Raw genomic sequence first — 15798 nt, 5'->3', positions numbered from 1 at the left:
AGGAATGAGCCATCTTTTACTTAGATTAGATGTCACTAACACCAAGAAATCATCAAAGCTAAACTTGAGGGACATTTTCTCACTGTGATGGAGAGAATTGGAATGGAGTGCTCAGAAACGTTCAGAGAAGGAAGTGAGCTTTACCGCTGGGGAGGATTTTTTAGGGATGGCAGTCTGTGGCCCACCATAACTGACCAGAGATGTGTTGCTTGGGAGACACAGTGTTTTACATGTTTTTAATTCGAATGCTTTCTGCCAGAAGCAAAGCTCACTACATCCTACAGCAGGAGTCACACATTTATTTTGCATACGTGGTCCCATGCTTGCATTCAGGATTATCATCCCTGACTTAAGCACACAAAGGAGGGGAAGGAGTTTAAGCAGGGAGGGCTGGGTAAAATTACCAGGCAGGAAAAGTATCTCTGAAGGACTCTGAGAAGTCCTGTTGTGTGTGGAGGGACAGGTGTAGATCAGGGCGCAGTGGGAGGGGCTGAAATTGGAGATGGATAAAGTCGGCTAAGCTTCCGCAAGAAGAATGAGCTCATGACTGTGGAAGCTGTGGAAAACCGGCCGGGCTCAGAAACACACGCTGTAAGGATGTGCCCTAACAGATGGGCAGCATGCTGAGGTCGGCCGGCATCGCTGAGCATCGTCCGCCTGGAGGGCTTCCACCTGCAGCAGCGTCCACTTGGAGGGCCCTGGCCTCTGAGGCCTGCTTCAGCCCACTCATCCCCCTGCAGAGGACGAGTCAGGTGGGAGATGGGAGATACGTCTGGTTGGTTTTCACGTGAGCTCGCCCTTGACTTTCAGTACATTGATGCGGAGCTGCCCCCAGAGTCGCCGTATCTCTACGGTCTCCACCCGAACGCGGAGATCGGCTTCCTGACCCAGACTTCGGAGAAGCTCTTTCGCACAGTCCTGGAGATGCAGCCCCGGGACAGCCAGCCCGGAGATGGAGCGGGGGCCGCAAGAGAAGAAAAGGTATATGGCGGGGGGGCAGGGGGAGCGGGTTGCTCGAGATATCCTGGGGAGCCCGGGACTGCCGCCTAGGGCGCCCCTTCTCCCGCCTGCTGCAGTGGGATCCACAGAGCAGACCGCAGGGCGCGCATCTTCCCTGAGCAAGGCTGGTCCAGCCTCGCTGCGCCAGACCTTCGCGTCTGAGGGCCCCGCCCCAGTCACGGGACCAGGAGAGCCCTCCAGGTACCTGGTAGGACTTCTCTGCCTCTGGGTATGGCAGTGCTTCGCTGGTCCACCCAAAGGTAGGTTTTTATTCCGTTTGTCAAAGTGAAGAAAGAGCAGGGCTGAACAATCCTGGCTTGGGAACCTTGAAACGGACCTTACAGTTCCTTTACCAAACTAAGTAACAGTGGGTGGGGAGCTGTCCCTAAACATCCCACCCTCACTCTTAACTTTAAGATGAAAATGCAGTCTTTTTGCAGGAATGACAGTTTCAGAGTCTCCTAACCCACAGCTAAGTGCCACTAAGCACAGGACTTCACGAAACATCAGGAAGGTGGAAGGAAATTGTTGGGTGGAAAGGCAGAGGAGGGTGCAGTATGGATTTAGGGTGACCAGAGGCAATCTGGGAGCTCTGTTCCTGGTGAGGGCGCTGCAGAGGGCAGAAAAGGAAGGGGCTCAAAGTGAAACTTCTCTGTGAAGCTTTCCTAAGACAAGGCAGTTCACTTTCCAAAAGATGCACCTGCTTCATCCCACCTCCCGTTCACAGTGCTACCCGGATTCCTTTAGTCAGAGATTCCCTTGTTACAAGGAAACATACTTGGAAGATTAAGAATTAAAAAAACCCTGGGGAGTTATCAAACTTTCAGGTTCCAGGGATAGATTTTAGGAAAACAAACGGACTGATAGTAAAGGAGCTGGATGTTTGTTTAAAGTTATGGAGTGATGTTATTAGAAGAAGTCTCAAACTTTAGTATGCCTCGGAATGAGCTAGGGAGCTTCTGCTTCTGGGGTCTGGGGTTAGGCCCAGGACTTTGCAGCCCAGTGATGGTGAGGCAGGTGAGCCTACTTTGAGAAAGCTGCTCTAAACCCCATTACTCAGCCTGTTTTACTCTTTGATGCATAGGATATAATTTGAGAGCAAAAGGAAGATAAGAAAGTTTATGTTGCCTAGAATCCAAACCACCTAGTATCAAAAATGTCCCTAGCTCAAAAATGAAAAGGCTGGGACTATGTGAGTAACAGGCTTAGGATTCTTCGGGCAGCATTAAAGGGAGCGTCTAGTTCTTGTCACTTCCTTATCCCCTTCTTCTAACCACTTAAGAAATGGTGTGCATGTGCGTGTGTCTGTGTGTACATGTGTGTCAGAGATGAATGAACTACGAGTGCTTGCCAAACTAGGAGAACCCAATTGCAACACAGATACCAGGAAGTGGGCAGGTTTTGCTAATATACAGAGTTATATACCTATGGAAGGAAAAAGAAGAGAGAGGAAGAGAGGAAAGGGGGAAAGGACACAAAAGAAATTCACGTAATAATACAGTTAGCCAACAGATATAGTAAAATAGTCTCAACAATACTCATAGCTAAATGGACTTAAGTGAGATATTATTTCTTACACATTGGTAAGATTTTTTAAATGTGAGGATATCCAGTGGTGAGAGCATAAGAAAACAGGCGCCTCCCCTCTCTGTTAGTAGAGGTTTAAATTGTAGAACAACTTGACAATAGCTACTTAAGTTTAAAATGTTCGTATATTTTACTCATAGTTCTATTCCTAGGAATTCAACCAGTGGAAATACTCAAAAGGGCACAGATTTTATGATACATCTTTATTGCAGGATTGTTTATAGTAGTAGAAATGATAAACAGACCAAATATCCATCAGTAGGGGAATGACAACAAATTACAGTATGCCAAAACAGTGAAATAATACATATGGCTAAAATGTACTAATGTATGTACTAATGTCCATATGTACTAATAAGGGAATGTGTTCAAGATTTATTATTAGGTGAAAAATGCAAACTGAGGGAACTTCCCTGGTGGTCCAGTTAAGACTCTGAGCTTCCACTGCAGGGGGCACAGATTTGATCTCTGGTCAGGGAACTAAGATCCCGCATGCCACGTGGTTTGGCCAAAAAGAAGAAAAAAAGAAACGGAAACAAAAAAACAAAAACAAACACACCAAAAAAGCAAGCTGAAAAAGCTGTGCAAATTATGATTCCATTAGTGAGACAGAAAGAGAAGGGGTGGAGAGGGAGAAGGAGTGATGGAAGGAAGAAGCAAGGCAGGAAGGAAGATGTGGCAGCCGTGGTAAATAAGGGGATGGATGGATGGATGGATGGATGGATGATGGATGGATGGATGGATGGATGACGGATAGATAGAGTCATATGCATAGAAGGACACCTTCAGAAATTAATACCAATAATTAACAGTGGATTTTTTCCCTTTTCCCTTTGAAGGGAGAGGCAAAATTGTGGGAGGATTTTGCTTCTAATACCTGAGGAATCTGTAATATTTAGATTTTTATGATATGCATTTATTACTTTTCCAAAAGGAACAAAAAAGAAGCAGAGGTGTTTGCTTGTGGAAGTGAAGTGGACCACATCCCTTGCACCCACTGCTCCCACCTCATGGCTCCTCTTTACTCCTGTGGATCTGCTCCCCCCTCAGGCAGGGTCTCCAAGTCCTCCACGGCCTGATCAGTGACAGAAGAGAACCCTGTTTCCCCACATTCAGTGTGTTTTGAAACAGTAAGCTCCGGACTATCTTTTCATTTGTTTGTGAATAATGTCCAAATGGCAGCTCACTGATATAGGGCTGTTTCTTCAAATTCAGCTCAAGAGACAGAACTATGACGTAGTTTTAGCCATTCGTCTTCTGCCCCAGCAGCAGCTTCCAGGTACCATTAAAATTCCATTCCAGTTTTTGCTGTGACAGCACCCGAGACCCATTTGTGACATGGTAATGAGTTTTTACTTTCTTTTCTCTAACATCAGCTCTTTTCCTAGAGACGTATTGTATGTTAACAATACAAGGCAAAGTGAGTATTAATAATCCTGTACATGCATAGAGTTCTTTATAGCTCTCAGATGCTGCCCCATTCATCACCTCTTTTGATTTGATCTCTTCACCAGCCCTGGGAGTTGGCGGGGGAGGGGGCAGTGGAGAAAGATGCTCTTGGAAAGTTTTAATAGATGAGAAAATTGAGGCCTAAATGACTTGTTTAAATTCACATGGGTAATACATAACAGCACCGTATTAATTCAGTCCAGGTTCGCTGGTTGCAAGCAACAGAGGCCAGGTCAGCTGAAATAGGCAAGAAATAGCTCACTGTATCAAAGGAATCCACTGAAGAAAGGATAGAAACCACAGTGATTCTGGGGTCCCAGGGAGAAAGAAGAGTGGACCAGCACACTTCTCTCCACTTTCTGCACCCGAATCCTGGGCTCCAGATTCAATTTTCATCTGATCGGCCTGCTTGAGTCACGGGAGGGCTGGGCCAGGTGACTGTGCCCCAGAACAGTGGGAAAGAGGTAATTTCACAAGAGACAGGGGCCTGTTATTAGAGGAAGGGGGATGAGATGAACGAACCAAGACAGCGTCCACCATGCATGTCCACCAGCTCTCCTGACTCCAGGAAGGGCTGGCTCTGGTGCCCTGGCTCCCTCCCTCCCTCCCTTCCGCCTGCCCCTCTGCCAGCCACATGTTCCAGTAAGTCTGCACTTTCTCATTTTTCTTTCTCGGCTGACAGAGCTCCTGGGCCTACTCCTTTACTTCAGAATGGCAGACTTAGCCTCCCAGTGCTTGCCCCCCACATAGGCCAGTATCTGGGTGCCTCAATTCCAGTTTTCCAGGAGAGAGGCCCTGATTGTTCTAGCTCCCCTGGTCTAGTTAGCTGGCAGTGTGTGTGATAACAGGATTCGTGGGGTCGGGGAGGAGGTTTATATGATGGATGGGATGCTTCTCCCAGGACCCAGGGGTAGGAACTGCAGTGCAGCCTCGTGGGAACTCCGAACGGAACGTGCACGTGTGTCCATCCCGGCTGCTCATCCCCGCGGCTTCCCCTGGGCCCAGGTGACCTCCCCAGGCCTTTCTAGCTCGGTTCCCACAGCTAACGGGGTCAGTCTCTGGGGTTTTCAACTCCCAGGTCTCAGAAGGGCCTCCATGTTCATCTTTTTAAGCTGGTGGCAGAAGTCACAGGGAGCTGGCCAGCCGACGGGGAGACCATGCTGTGGTTGGTCCGCAGCCCCTACCCCAGTTGACCTCAGCAAGCAGGCAAGAGTGTGCCCAGGGCACGGGTGACTGGCATCTTTCGTGCCACATCACAGGGGAACGGAGGCCTCCTGGGGAAGCTGAGCCCCATCTTAACCGTGTGTTTCCTGTTGCGGGGCAGGTCAAGGCCGTCCTGGAAGAAATACTGGAGCGGGTGATGGACGAGTTCAACATCGCGGAGCTGACGGCCAGAGCGGAGGAGCGCACCCCCTACGTGGTGGTGGCTCTGCAGGAGTGCGAGCGGATGAACATCCTCACCCGCGAGGTCCGGCGCTCCCTGCGGGAGCTGAGCCTCGGACTAAAGGTGGGCGAGGCCGGGGGCGGGGGCCTTGCCCGGGGACCCGCTTGTGGGCGGGGCGCCGGGGGAGCTGGAGAGCAGAGGTCACCGCAGCCTCGCCCCTAAGAAGGCGCCGCTCCCAGAAGCCGGAGCGCGACCGGGCCGCAGGGAGGGCGAGACGGGCCCCGGAGCGTGGAGCTGCGCGGGGAGGAGGAGCTGCGACCGACGGACGGGCGGGCCGCCGGGCGCCCTGCGTCTTCTGCTGCCGTGGGCGGCGCGGCTGGCACGGGGCTCCCGGGCGTGTGCCGCTGCTGAACCCCGGCTCCCGGCTCCCCCGCGGCCTCGCCCTGCGGCCTTAGAGCGCCGTGAGGCTCACCGCGTCTCCCGTCCTTCACCTGTAGAACGGGGAGAGTGGTCCTACTCCACAGGGCTGTGGGAAGGGTTCAGTAAATCGATGTGCGTAGGATGTTTGAAACAGTGCCCAGCACGCGGCCAGTACCCAGAAGTGTACGCCGACGGCATTCTTATTACCGCCAATGTTATAGACAGAGCAGTCTCCGCCTAAGAACGCCTTCATGAAAACTCGGTCTCCTTAAGACAGGGCCCCACCCTGGCCTGGTCATGGGACTCCCCAGGGGCTTCATCCCACTATGTGTTCCCGTCTCCACCCTCCAGTCCCACCAGCCTCTGGAGCTGGGGTCTGGGAACCTATGTTTTTAACCAGCAACCGGGTAATTCCTGTGGTGAGACAAGTTTGTGAATAGCGTTAAGGCAAGTAGGTAGAAGAAAAGATGGACAGATGTCTTCATGGAACAGTGAAGGTGCAAGGGGGTGGCGGCAGAGTTCAGAGAAGGAAAAGTTTCCACGTCTGGGGAAAAGGTTAAGCTGGGCTCAAAGAAACGGGAGTCAGAGAGGAAACAGCCGAAGAGAGCAGATGGAACAGGAGGGGCTCACAGGACAGCCTGGCATGTGCCGGTGATGTGAGGGCCCCACTGGACAGTCGCTGGTACGTGGAGCAGCGAGGAGCTCACATCCCAGCTCCCAGAGGAATGCATGATGGGAGGAGAGGAAATTGTGAGCGAGGTTTTCCTTCCGGTCCTTTCTTTCCCTCTAATAGTCACTTTGAAGTTCTAGGACCATTGTAGGTGGAACACAGGGAGACACGGGTAACTCACCCTACCCAGCTCATCAAACAGGCAAACCCCAATGCTCTGCCCAGACTGGACACCAAATTAGAAAATGTCCAACTTTTTAAGTCATTAAGTCAATACCCTTAGCATTATTTGATTAGATTTTTATTCATAGTTGGCTGGTTGGGAAACCATAATGCTACCCAAAAGGTACTGACTGAACTGAAAGGCTCAGTGCCTTAACCCCCGAGGACTGTGGAAGCCCACAGCACACAGAAGTGGCTGCCTGGGAGAGGTCTGCCAGCCACAACCATGTCCCCTTACACAATGCAGAACCAGGTCCTGTGAGCACCCCAGAGCTGATGGGTCAGAGGTACTGACTGCCACTAACCAAATGCACAAAGGCTGATGTACAAAACTCCCAAATGCCAGTTTATTCCTTTATAATCATTTATGACTAGATATAACTTTCAAAGAGCCATTGACTGGTGGCAGCCTCCCCAGAAAATTCTCTACCTATGTAGGAAAACAATAGGAGAAGCTAAATTCTTAATGCACTGTCCAGTATGGTAGCCACTAACAACAAGTTAACACTTGAAATGTAGCTAGTCCAAACTGAGATGTGTTGTAAATTTAAATTAAATGCCAGATTTCAAGATACAGGACCAAAACAAGGGAAAATATCCTATTAGTAATTGTTATATTGGATTAAATATTGAAATATTTGACATTTTAAATCTACTAATTAAATAACACATTATGAAAATTAAATTCATCTTTTTTTTTTAATGTGGCTACCAGAAAATGTAAAATTACACACATATAATTTTGTGAATTTTACATGTAAAGTTACCCACTCACAGCTTGCATTATATTTCATTTGGGCAGTGCTCTTTTAGATGGAGTCACGGCCAGCCCAGAATCTGGGGCTGGGAACTAGTTTCTATTATTCAGATGTTTGAGGGCATCAAACTCTTCCTACCTGTCCTTCAGTGGCTGATTGCCCCTCCTAACTGACAAATTCTGTTTTTCCAAACATATGAAAGATGTTCAGTCTTAAAGCCCCGCTCGCTGACTTGGGGAACCACTCTGGCTCTTTACTCTCATCCGTTGTGTGTTGATACAATAGTTCAGGTTTTGCTTTGTCTCTTTAGTGACTTACGGTCACCACCCCACAGGCAGCTGCCCTGGTTCACATGCTTGCCAGAGTGCACAGATGGACTGGCTGCTGTCACCCACAGTCTGGATGCCAGACTGGGAAGGGTGGAACCCACGTAATTCCACTTCCCTCCCCATCTTTTCACCTCTTGGGTTTCATACAAATGAAAGATGGTTGCAAAGACCACCTTCATAGGGAAGGAAAAGCAGACAGGGGCTGACCCCCTGGACAGGGTGCAGCCCGCAGCCCCTGGAGAAGGACGTACATGGCCGTTGCTGACCCCATGGGATGGACACTGGCCATGTGCCTGCGAGCCCAGAGCACCAGCCACTTCTGACCCTCCAGAGACACCCTTTACAGATGGACATTCCTGGCCATCCTGAGGCTGGAGTCCTTAGATTTGGAATGGAGCCTGTGAATCTGCTTTTAACAAGCTCATTGACTGAAAGCAATGAAGGCCTAGAGGACAAATCAGGTTTTTATTTTATATTATACCCAAGAAAGTCTATGAAAGCATTTATTTATAAGGACAAAAAAAGTGGTTAAGGCCACATCCAGGTAGCCCTCATACCCACGATAAAAGCGCCCGCAGTCTTCAGTTCTCCCCGGTTTCCCTGCAGTGTGGATGTGGAACAAGCCAGTCACAGGACCTGAACTACATCATCTTCTTAAGGATTTAGTGTTCTCTCTGTGAGTTTTCTTTTTCTTGACTCTTGACCTGTGAGCAAATAAGTGCAGATACTAATCAGTGTTCCACAGGACCCAGGCAGGAGGAGTTTGAGGAAGTCGGAGTTGAGTAGACGGAAGCGGGTTTCTCTACATGGGTGGCTGGAGTCTTTACGAAAGGCCTGCTTACCCACAGTGTGGCCCAGAAACTGCCCATCCAGCCACCCCACCTCCACCAATCTGGCAGCACCTGAGGAAACTAATTCTCTGAACACCTTTCAGGAAATGCTATCCCAGAGTCTGTAGGTTTATTCCTCTTCTCCTACGAAAGGGGCCCACACATTACAGGGAGTGAATTTGGCGTCGGGTTCTCTCTGGGTTCTTCTCAACCCCTCTTCTGAAAGTGAGTCATTTTTGCGTCCACTCAAGGTCATGGGCAGATCTGAGTTCAGAACTCTAACCACAAGGTGAATGACTTCTTCTTTTCCTCAATCGCTCCTGCTTCAGTCTCAAACAGGCAGAACCTAAGAGATAGCACATTCTTTACGGCTCCATCCCTCACACCTTCAAATAGTAAATGCAAAATCGTTGTCAGAATAACTTCCAAGCAGATGTGAGAAATTTTTAAGAAAGCCAAGTTACACATTTTATGCTTCCCTGCTGTCAAAATGATTTTAGATTTCTGAAGTGTTAAAAATTAAGTATTGCATATATACATTTTTTACTATCAGATTTTATTTTTTAGAGCAGTTTTAGGTTCACAGCAAAACTGAGCAGAAGGTAGAGTTCCCATATACTCCTGCCCCTCTACCCCCGCCACACCCAGCCTCCCCACCATCAACATCCCCCAGCAGAGCGGTCCATTTGTTACAACTGATAAATCTACCCTGACTCATCACAATCACCAGAGGCACCCACAGTTTACATTAGGGTTCCCTCCTGGGGGTGTACATTCTGTGGATTCAGACAAATGTGAAATGACATGGATCCACCGTTGTCATGTCTTAGAGGAGAGTTTCACTGCCCTAATAGTGCATATGTTTTAATTTAAGCACACGACTTCTTCTTACAAAGAATTTCAGAGAAACAGAGGTTTATAGGACCTCACTGTTTTCAGAAGTGGCACATCTCTGTGTCAGGCATGGTCGCACGGAGTAAGTGATGGAATTAGCTGGGGGAGATAACCAGGCAACAAAGGACTTCTCTGTACCAGCAAACGACTGTGGCTGGCAGAGTCTGGGGCTGCGTCTGAGTTCATCTCCATTTGTCTGTCTGCCACGGCCCTCAGAGATGTGCCAAAGGACCGGGACATTTTCCTCCCACTTCTTCCAGTACTGCTGACCCAGTTCTGTTAGGTCACGTTGTGGGATGATTCCAGCTGATGGGGAACCTTGCCTCCCCATCAACTCACATGGCCAACAACATTCGCAAGTACAGTATACTTCCGTAGACAAGCCCAGACTCAAAAGAACCCAAAACAATGTTGTGGGGAAGCAGGTTTAGTTGGTGTATTATTTATAAAAGCATTTTATAGTTATGTGAGTAAATTGGTGATTGGAAACGTAACATTTTTATTTTAAAAGGAAAAATAAACAGCTTATATCTTTTGTCTTCTGAGTCTATTGGACTTTATTTTTTTGTAATGGGTCTTGATTGGTCTGCATGTCTTATCCACAGTTTAGCAAGCGTGTACTACTGTATGCCCATAAACATGTTTTATTAAAACTGCAACATACAGAATTTTTAACACAACCCTGGCAAAACCACATACACTACAGTTTAATCACCAAACAGAAAACTAGGCCTTTCTGTTTAGAGCAGTGCTGTCCAATAGAACCCTCTGTAATGATGAGAATATTCCACATCTGTGCTGATAAGGGCACATGTGCCTGCTGGTGACATGAAGTGTAGCTAATGTGACCAAGGAACTGGTATTTATTTCATAACTTTAACTCACTTGTGCTTAAGTAGCTTCATAGGGCTGCTGGTCATCACATAAGACATGGCAAGCCTTATTGGGCTCCCAAACCCTGTGCAGAAACCACTGCAGTAGAGACGACACCTTCGAGAAATTGTAGATCTTTGGCAGAACTAAGGTTGCAAAGTTTAAAGATGGTTTTCAATGTAAATCTCCCTTGACAAATTTCGTCTAGCAATTGACAGAGGGTTTCTTAAAGTTGGCTATGTATCTAACAGCTTGATTTCTGAAGGAAATCCTTGATTTGGGGGATTATAGATCCTCCTGGCTTTGGCTTCTTATGTTTCTAAGCTGCATGCAGAAGCCTACAGGGCTGCTGCAGAGGCTGGAGGAGAACGGAGGAACCCAAGCTTTAGGGTAGGGTGGAATCAGCATGGAATCCACAGCCAGTTTGAGGTCCACAGCAGGCCTAAACTACTTTCAGTAGACAGGGTAGACTCTGATGTCACCAGAGTGGGGAGAGGACCAGCCTTCATGAGACAAACCTTGCAAATCAAGTACTAGACAGGGGCTGTCATTGTGTAACCCACCCCGGCAGTCATCTCCTGTCTTCCCAAAGATCTCCAAGGCCCGCTGTTTCCAGGGACTTGCTGCCCCTCACTCTTTCCCCTCTCACTTTCTGTCTTCAGGGGGAGCTGACCGTGACTAGCGACATGGAGAACTTACAGAACGCCCTGTACCTAAACACAGTGCCAGAGCCCTGGGCCAGGCTAGCCTACCCCTCCACGGCAGGCCTGGCAGCCTGGTTTTTGGACCTGCTCAACCGCATCAAGGAGTTGGAGGCCTGGACAGGCGACTTTGTGATGCCCTCCACTGTGTGGCTGACAGGCTTCTTCAATCCCCAGTCCTTCCTGACTGCCATCATGCAGTCCACAGCCCGCAAGAACGAGTGGCCCCTGGACCAGATGGCCCTGCAATGCGACGTGACAAAGAGGGACAGAGAGGCGTTCAGGAGCCCCCCTCGGGAAGGGGCCTACATCTATGGGCTCTTCATGGAAGGCGCACGCTGGGACGCACAGGTAAATCCTGAGCAGCCCCTGTGGGCTGATTACATACACATCCCCCACCCCCCACCCCGCCCCGCCCCGCCCCACCCCGTAAAGTACCATTGCTAAAAGGGATGCCCTGGCGCCTTCTGACCCAGATAACGTTTCCTTGAGGCTGCCAAATCATTTCTATGTAGCCGAGGATGACACAAAGAGCAAAGAGTGACTAGAGTGGTTAAAAGCAACAGACTGGCTGGATCTGAATCCCAGCACTACTGTTTACTAACTCTGTGAAAATCTCAGTTTACTCAGTTTTTTTTTAATATTTATTTAATTTATTTATTTGGCTATGTCAGGTCTTAGTTGTAGAACACGGGATCTTCGTTGCTGCGTGCAGGATCTTCGTTGCAGCATGCAGGATCTTTAGTTGCAGCATGTGGGATCTTTAGTTGCACCATGCAGGCTCTTAGTTGTGGCATGAGGATCTAGTTCCCTGACCAGGGATTGAACCCAGGCCCCCTGCATTGGGAGCATGGAGTCTTAACCACTGGACCACCAGGGGAGTCCCTACTCAGCTGTTAAATGGGAAGACAGAGTTGCTGTGATGATTAAATTAATGAACATGCGAGACACTTAGAACAGTGCCTGGTACACAGGGAGTGCTCAGGAATTGCTGTGTGACCTGGGGGTATCATTTCACCTCCCTGGTCCACTTTCCTCATTCATGAGCTCTTGGAGGGCAGGAATCCTTTCTACTTTTCACATTGCTACCTGTCAGCAAATAGGAGCCAGTAGATATCTTTTACGTGTGTGTGTGTGTGTGTGTGTGTGTGTGTGTGTGTGTGTATCAGAATCAAAGTTTTCAGAACTCTGGCAATTAACCAAAGGCTTTTGGCAATCCAGCTAATGTTTGTTGAAGGAAAATGGCTGAAGAAGAGCAAGCTCTGTGGCCTTTTAACTTTCTCTCTTTCCATTCTCTCTTCCCCAATTCCATGGTTGCCTTAAAAAATAATAGGCCACAGTCATAGTAAAAACAGCAGCCTGGCAGCCATTGAAGGGGACAAAATGGAGCTGAAATGCCTTCAAAGCCCAAATCCCAGAAAAACTGTCATTGTTTCCCTGTCTGGTGGCTCCCTGGAAGACCCTACTCACAAGTCTGTCTTTACTAGACCTGAATTGGAGCTCAGCCAGGACAACAGACTTTTCCCTAGGGGCATTTGCTGAAAGCAATCAAAGAGAACTGTTTAACACTGCATCTTGCCTGGGGCAGTAGAAAACAGTGAAACAAATAACAGGCTAGCCAAAAGGCTGAAAAAGATAAGCTGGAGAATGAGATGTTCACCAGAGGCTTTAGAAACCTCTGACATGTGCCTGGAAGCTTTAGACAGCGATGCCCGTGGACAGAGTTGTGCATGTGCTCCTGAAGACCTGTGACGGCCCTAAGCGCTCACCTCAAGCTAACCGTGAGGCTCTGTGCAAACAGGAAGTGAAGGCAAAGACAGAGTTTTAACTGTCTGGCTGAGCACTGAAGGCATGTCCCTCAGCGAAGATTGTGAGACTTACTGGTTCCAAGCATTTATGAAAACCTCTGTCCAGTTATTTGATGACTATTAGCTAACTGAGCAGGCCACGTCAGTGGTCATCCATGACAAAGAATACAGACTTTACAGATTCAGTTCACAAAAGTCACTAAACAAACAACAGCAACAAACCTATAGAGGGATAATATCTGAGTTCTAGAGTTGCCACCTTATACTACTTTAAATGTTCAGTTTTCAACAACAACAAAAATATGAGACATACCAAAGAAGAATGGCTCGTACACAGGGGAAAAAGTCAACAGAAACCATCCCTGAGGAAGAGCAGAAGCTGGGTATGTTAAACAAAGACTTTATATCAGCTATTTTAAATATGTTCAAAGAACTAAAGGAAACCATGTCTAAATAATATACGAACAATGTCTCATCAAATAGAGAATATTAATGAAAAGAATTTTTAAGTAGAAATTCTGGAGTTGAAAAGTATAATATCTGAAATAAAATTTCAATAGAGAAATTCAACAGGAGTTAGGAGTAGGCAGAAATCACCAAACTTGAAAATAGATTAATTGAGCTTAGCTAGTCTGAAATAGAGAAAGAAAAACGAATGAAGAAAAGTGAACTGCCTTAGAGATCTGTAGAACACCAACAAACATACCAACATATGCATAGTGGAAGTCCCAGGAAAGGAGAAAGAGCCAGAGAGAATATTTGAAGGGAAAAAAAATGGCCAAACCCTTTCTAAACTTGATGGAAAACATTAATCTGCACATCCAAGAAGATCAACAAAATCCAAATAGAATAAACATAGACATCCACACCTAGACATGTTATAATCAAACCATTTTTTGGTTTGTAACTTTTCTTTTCCTCCTATCTGATTTAAAGGACACCTGCCTAAAGCAATAATTATAAATCTGCGTTGACAGGCATCAGATGTATAAAGGTGTAATTTGTGTGATGAAAAGAGCACAAAGGAAAGGGAAAGAATGGAGCTGTATAAGAGTAAAGGTTTTGTATACTATCGAGATTAAGTTGATATTGATCTGAAGTAATTTTTATACATTAAGATGGTAACTGTAATCCCCAGAGCAACTCAGTTGTGGGGGATAGTGGGTCCTGTTTACCTTAGTTCTGTTATTTACGTGCCTCCCGTCACCTCGACCAGAACTGAAGAGGCACATCTTCCCTTTAAATACATTTCACGGGAATTAAACCAAATTCTGTCCACAGCCTAAGGGGCTCAGAGTCACCTAGACAGGCAAGGAGCCCAAGAGTCACACTGGATCATCATTTCCCAAAGTATATTCAAAACACTAGTGCCGTGGGGAATGACTAGGCTGCAAGAAGAGGGTCCTGTGGTCAAATGAGTTTGGGAAACACTGGGATAAATAAAGTTAAACTGTTCTCTTTCCTGCCATGACTTCCTGTCTCCAGTGTGCTAGCATGCACTGTAAAGCTTCAGGGCCGGGGTGTGGTAGGCACCATTTCCCAGCTCAGTTCACCAAGGCACCCTTTTGTTCCTCAGGATAGTTCTCAGGACTACTAGGAAAAACCTCCCGAGACAGCTCTACGGAGACGTCTCAGAGAACCAGAGAGAGGCCCCATCTGGAAAGCTGCAGAGCAGCCAGGGCCCTGTTACATGAGTAAAGACAGAACACAGCTCCCCCTGCTGATGAAGTCACAATGCTCTAGAGGGTGGATGACAGCACACGTGAAACTGGAACAGGACACAACTGAAGCCTTAGCATCTAAAGCGTTTGCTGGCAGGCACTGTCTTGCTCAGCTTCAGTGCCCAGCACCTAGCATGACATCTGGCAAATAGCTGCATTCAGCATGCTTACGAGATGACAAAATAAAACAGAGAGAGATTCAAGGCCCAAAGAAGATTAATTTGCATGTGATAAGTAACAGCTTTTGGAACTCTGCTTTGAGAAGATATTCAGGCTGAAAAGCCGTGGGAATATGTTGCCCACCCCTCCAGTGCACCCCAGCACGGGCTGTCGAGAGAACCTTGTAACGGGGTGGGCCTAGGGGCAGCCGGGTCTTCCCAGTCTCTCTCCTGGATCTTCTGACAGGGGCAAGGCTGGCTGGCTGGCTGGGCTCGGGGTCCGACCTGAGATGTTCTCATGTCCTTGTCCTCAGGCTGGGATCATCACCGAGGGAAAGCTGAAGGAGCTGACAGCCCCCATGCCCGTGATGTTCATCAAGGCCATCCCGGCAGATAAGCAGGATTGTCGCAGCGTCTATCCCTGTCCTGTGTACAAGACCTGTCAGCGGGGGCCCACCTACGTGTGGACTTTCCACCTGAAGACGAAGGAGAAGCCATCCAAGTGGGTTCTGGCTGGAGTAGCCTTGCTCCTCCAGGTGTAGCTTCCTGCAGAGCCACTGAGGAAACCAAGCAGGGCTGGAGGCTGCCCAGAGGGGCCAGTGGGTGCAGGCTGACCGCAGCCATAGAGAAAGATAAGAAATAGAAAGCACTCATAGTTCCAAAGAACTCCTTTGGGGAACTGGGAGAGAAGTACCTAAAGTGAGGCAGAGCTAGAGGAGTGTGGACCTGGGAACTAGGGGAGAAGAGTCTCATATAACACTGACCCTTTCCCAATAAAGTGATTTGTCCTTCAACTGTGTCTGGTCCAGGCTTTGATCGTTGCAGACTCATATAAGTTATCGTGAAGAGCCCAGGAGAAACAAGCCACACACACACGGCCCTACCCCCAGTGCCCTCGTTCCCAGCTCGTCCGTGCCCAGAGGCACGGGCGGCACCCACGAATCAGAGTCTGCATTTTAACAAGCTCCCCGGAGATGTGTGTGCACTTTATGGTT

At 48.0% G+C, this 15798-nt stretch overlaps 1 protein-coding gene across 1 annotated transcript in view; it reads left to right on the top strand.

Moving 5' to 3' along the window:
- The window catches only part of DNAH9 (dynein axonemal heavy chain 9), a 294962-nt gene extending 279371 nt beyond the window's left edge, over positions 1–15591 (top strand). The window contains exons 66-69 of the mRNA XM_057716515.1: positions 811–981; positions 5360–5542; positions 11078–11467; positions 15118–15591. Of these exons, the coding sequence (XP_057572498.1) occupies positions 811–981; positions 5360–5542; positions 11078–11467; positions 15118–15345 (972 nt within the window). The 3' untranslated portion in view covers positions 15346–15591. The remainder of the gene's footprint in view (positions 1–810; positions 982–5359; positions 5543–11077; positions 11468–15117) is intronic.
- Positions 15592–15798: the final 207 nt, after the last annotated feature.

This window comes from Hippopotamus amphibius, chromosome 17 (genome assembly GCF_030028045.1).
Source record: "Hippopotamus amphibius kiboko isolate mHipAmp2 chromosome 17, mHipAmp2.hap2, whole genome shotgun sequence".
Lineage (NCBI taxonomy): Eukaryota > Metazoa > Chordata > Mammalia > Artiodactyla > Hippopotamidae > Hippopotamus > Hippopotamus amphibius.
The sequence above is the reverse complement of the archived record's forward strand: the minus strand, read 5'-3'. Positions and strand labels throughout refer to the sequence as shown.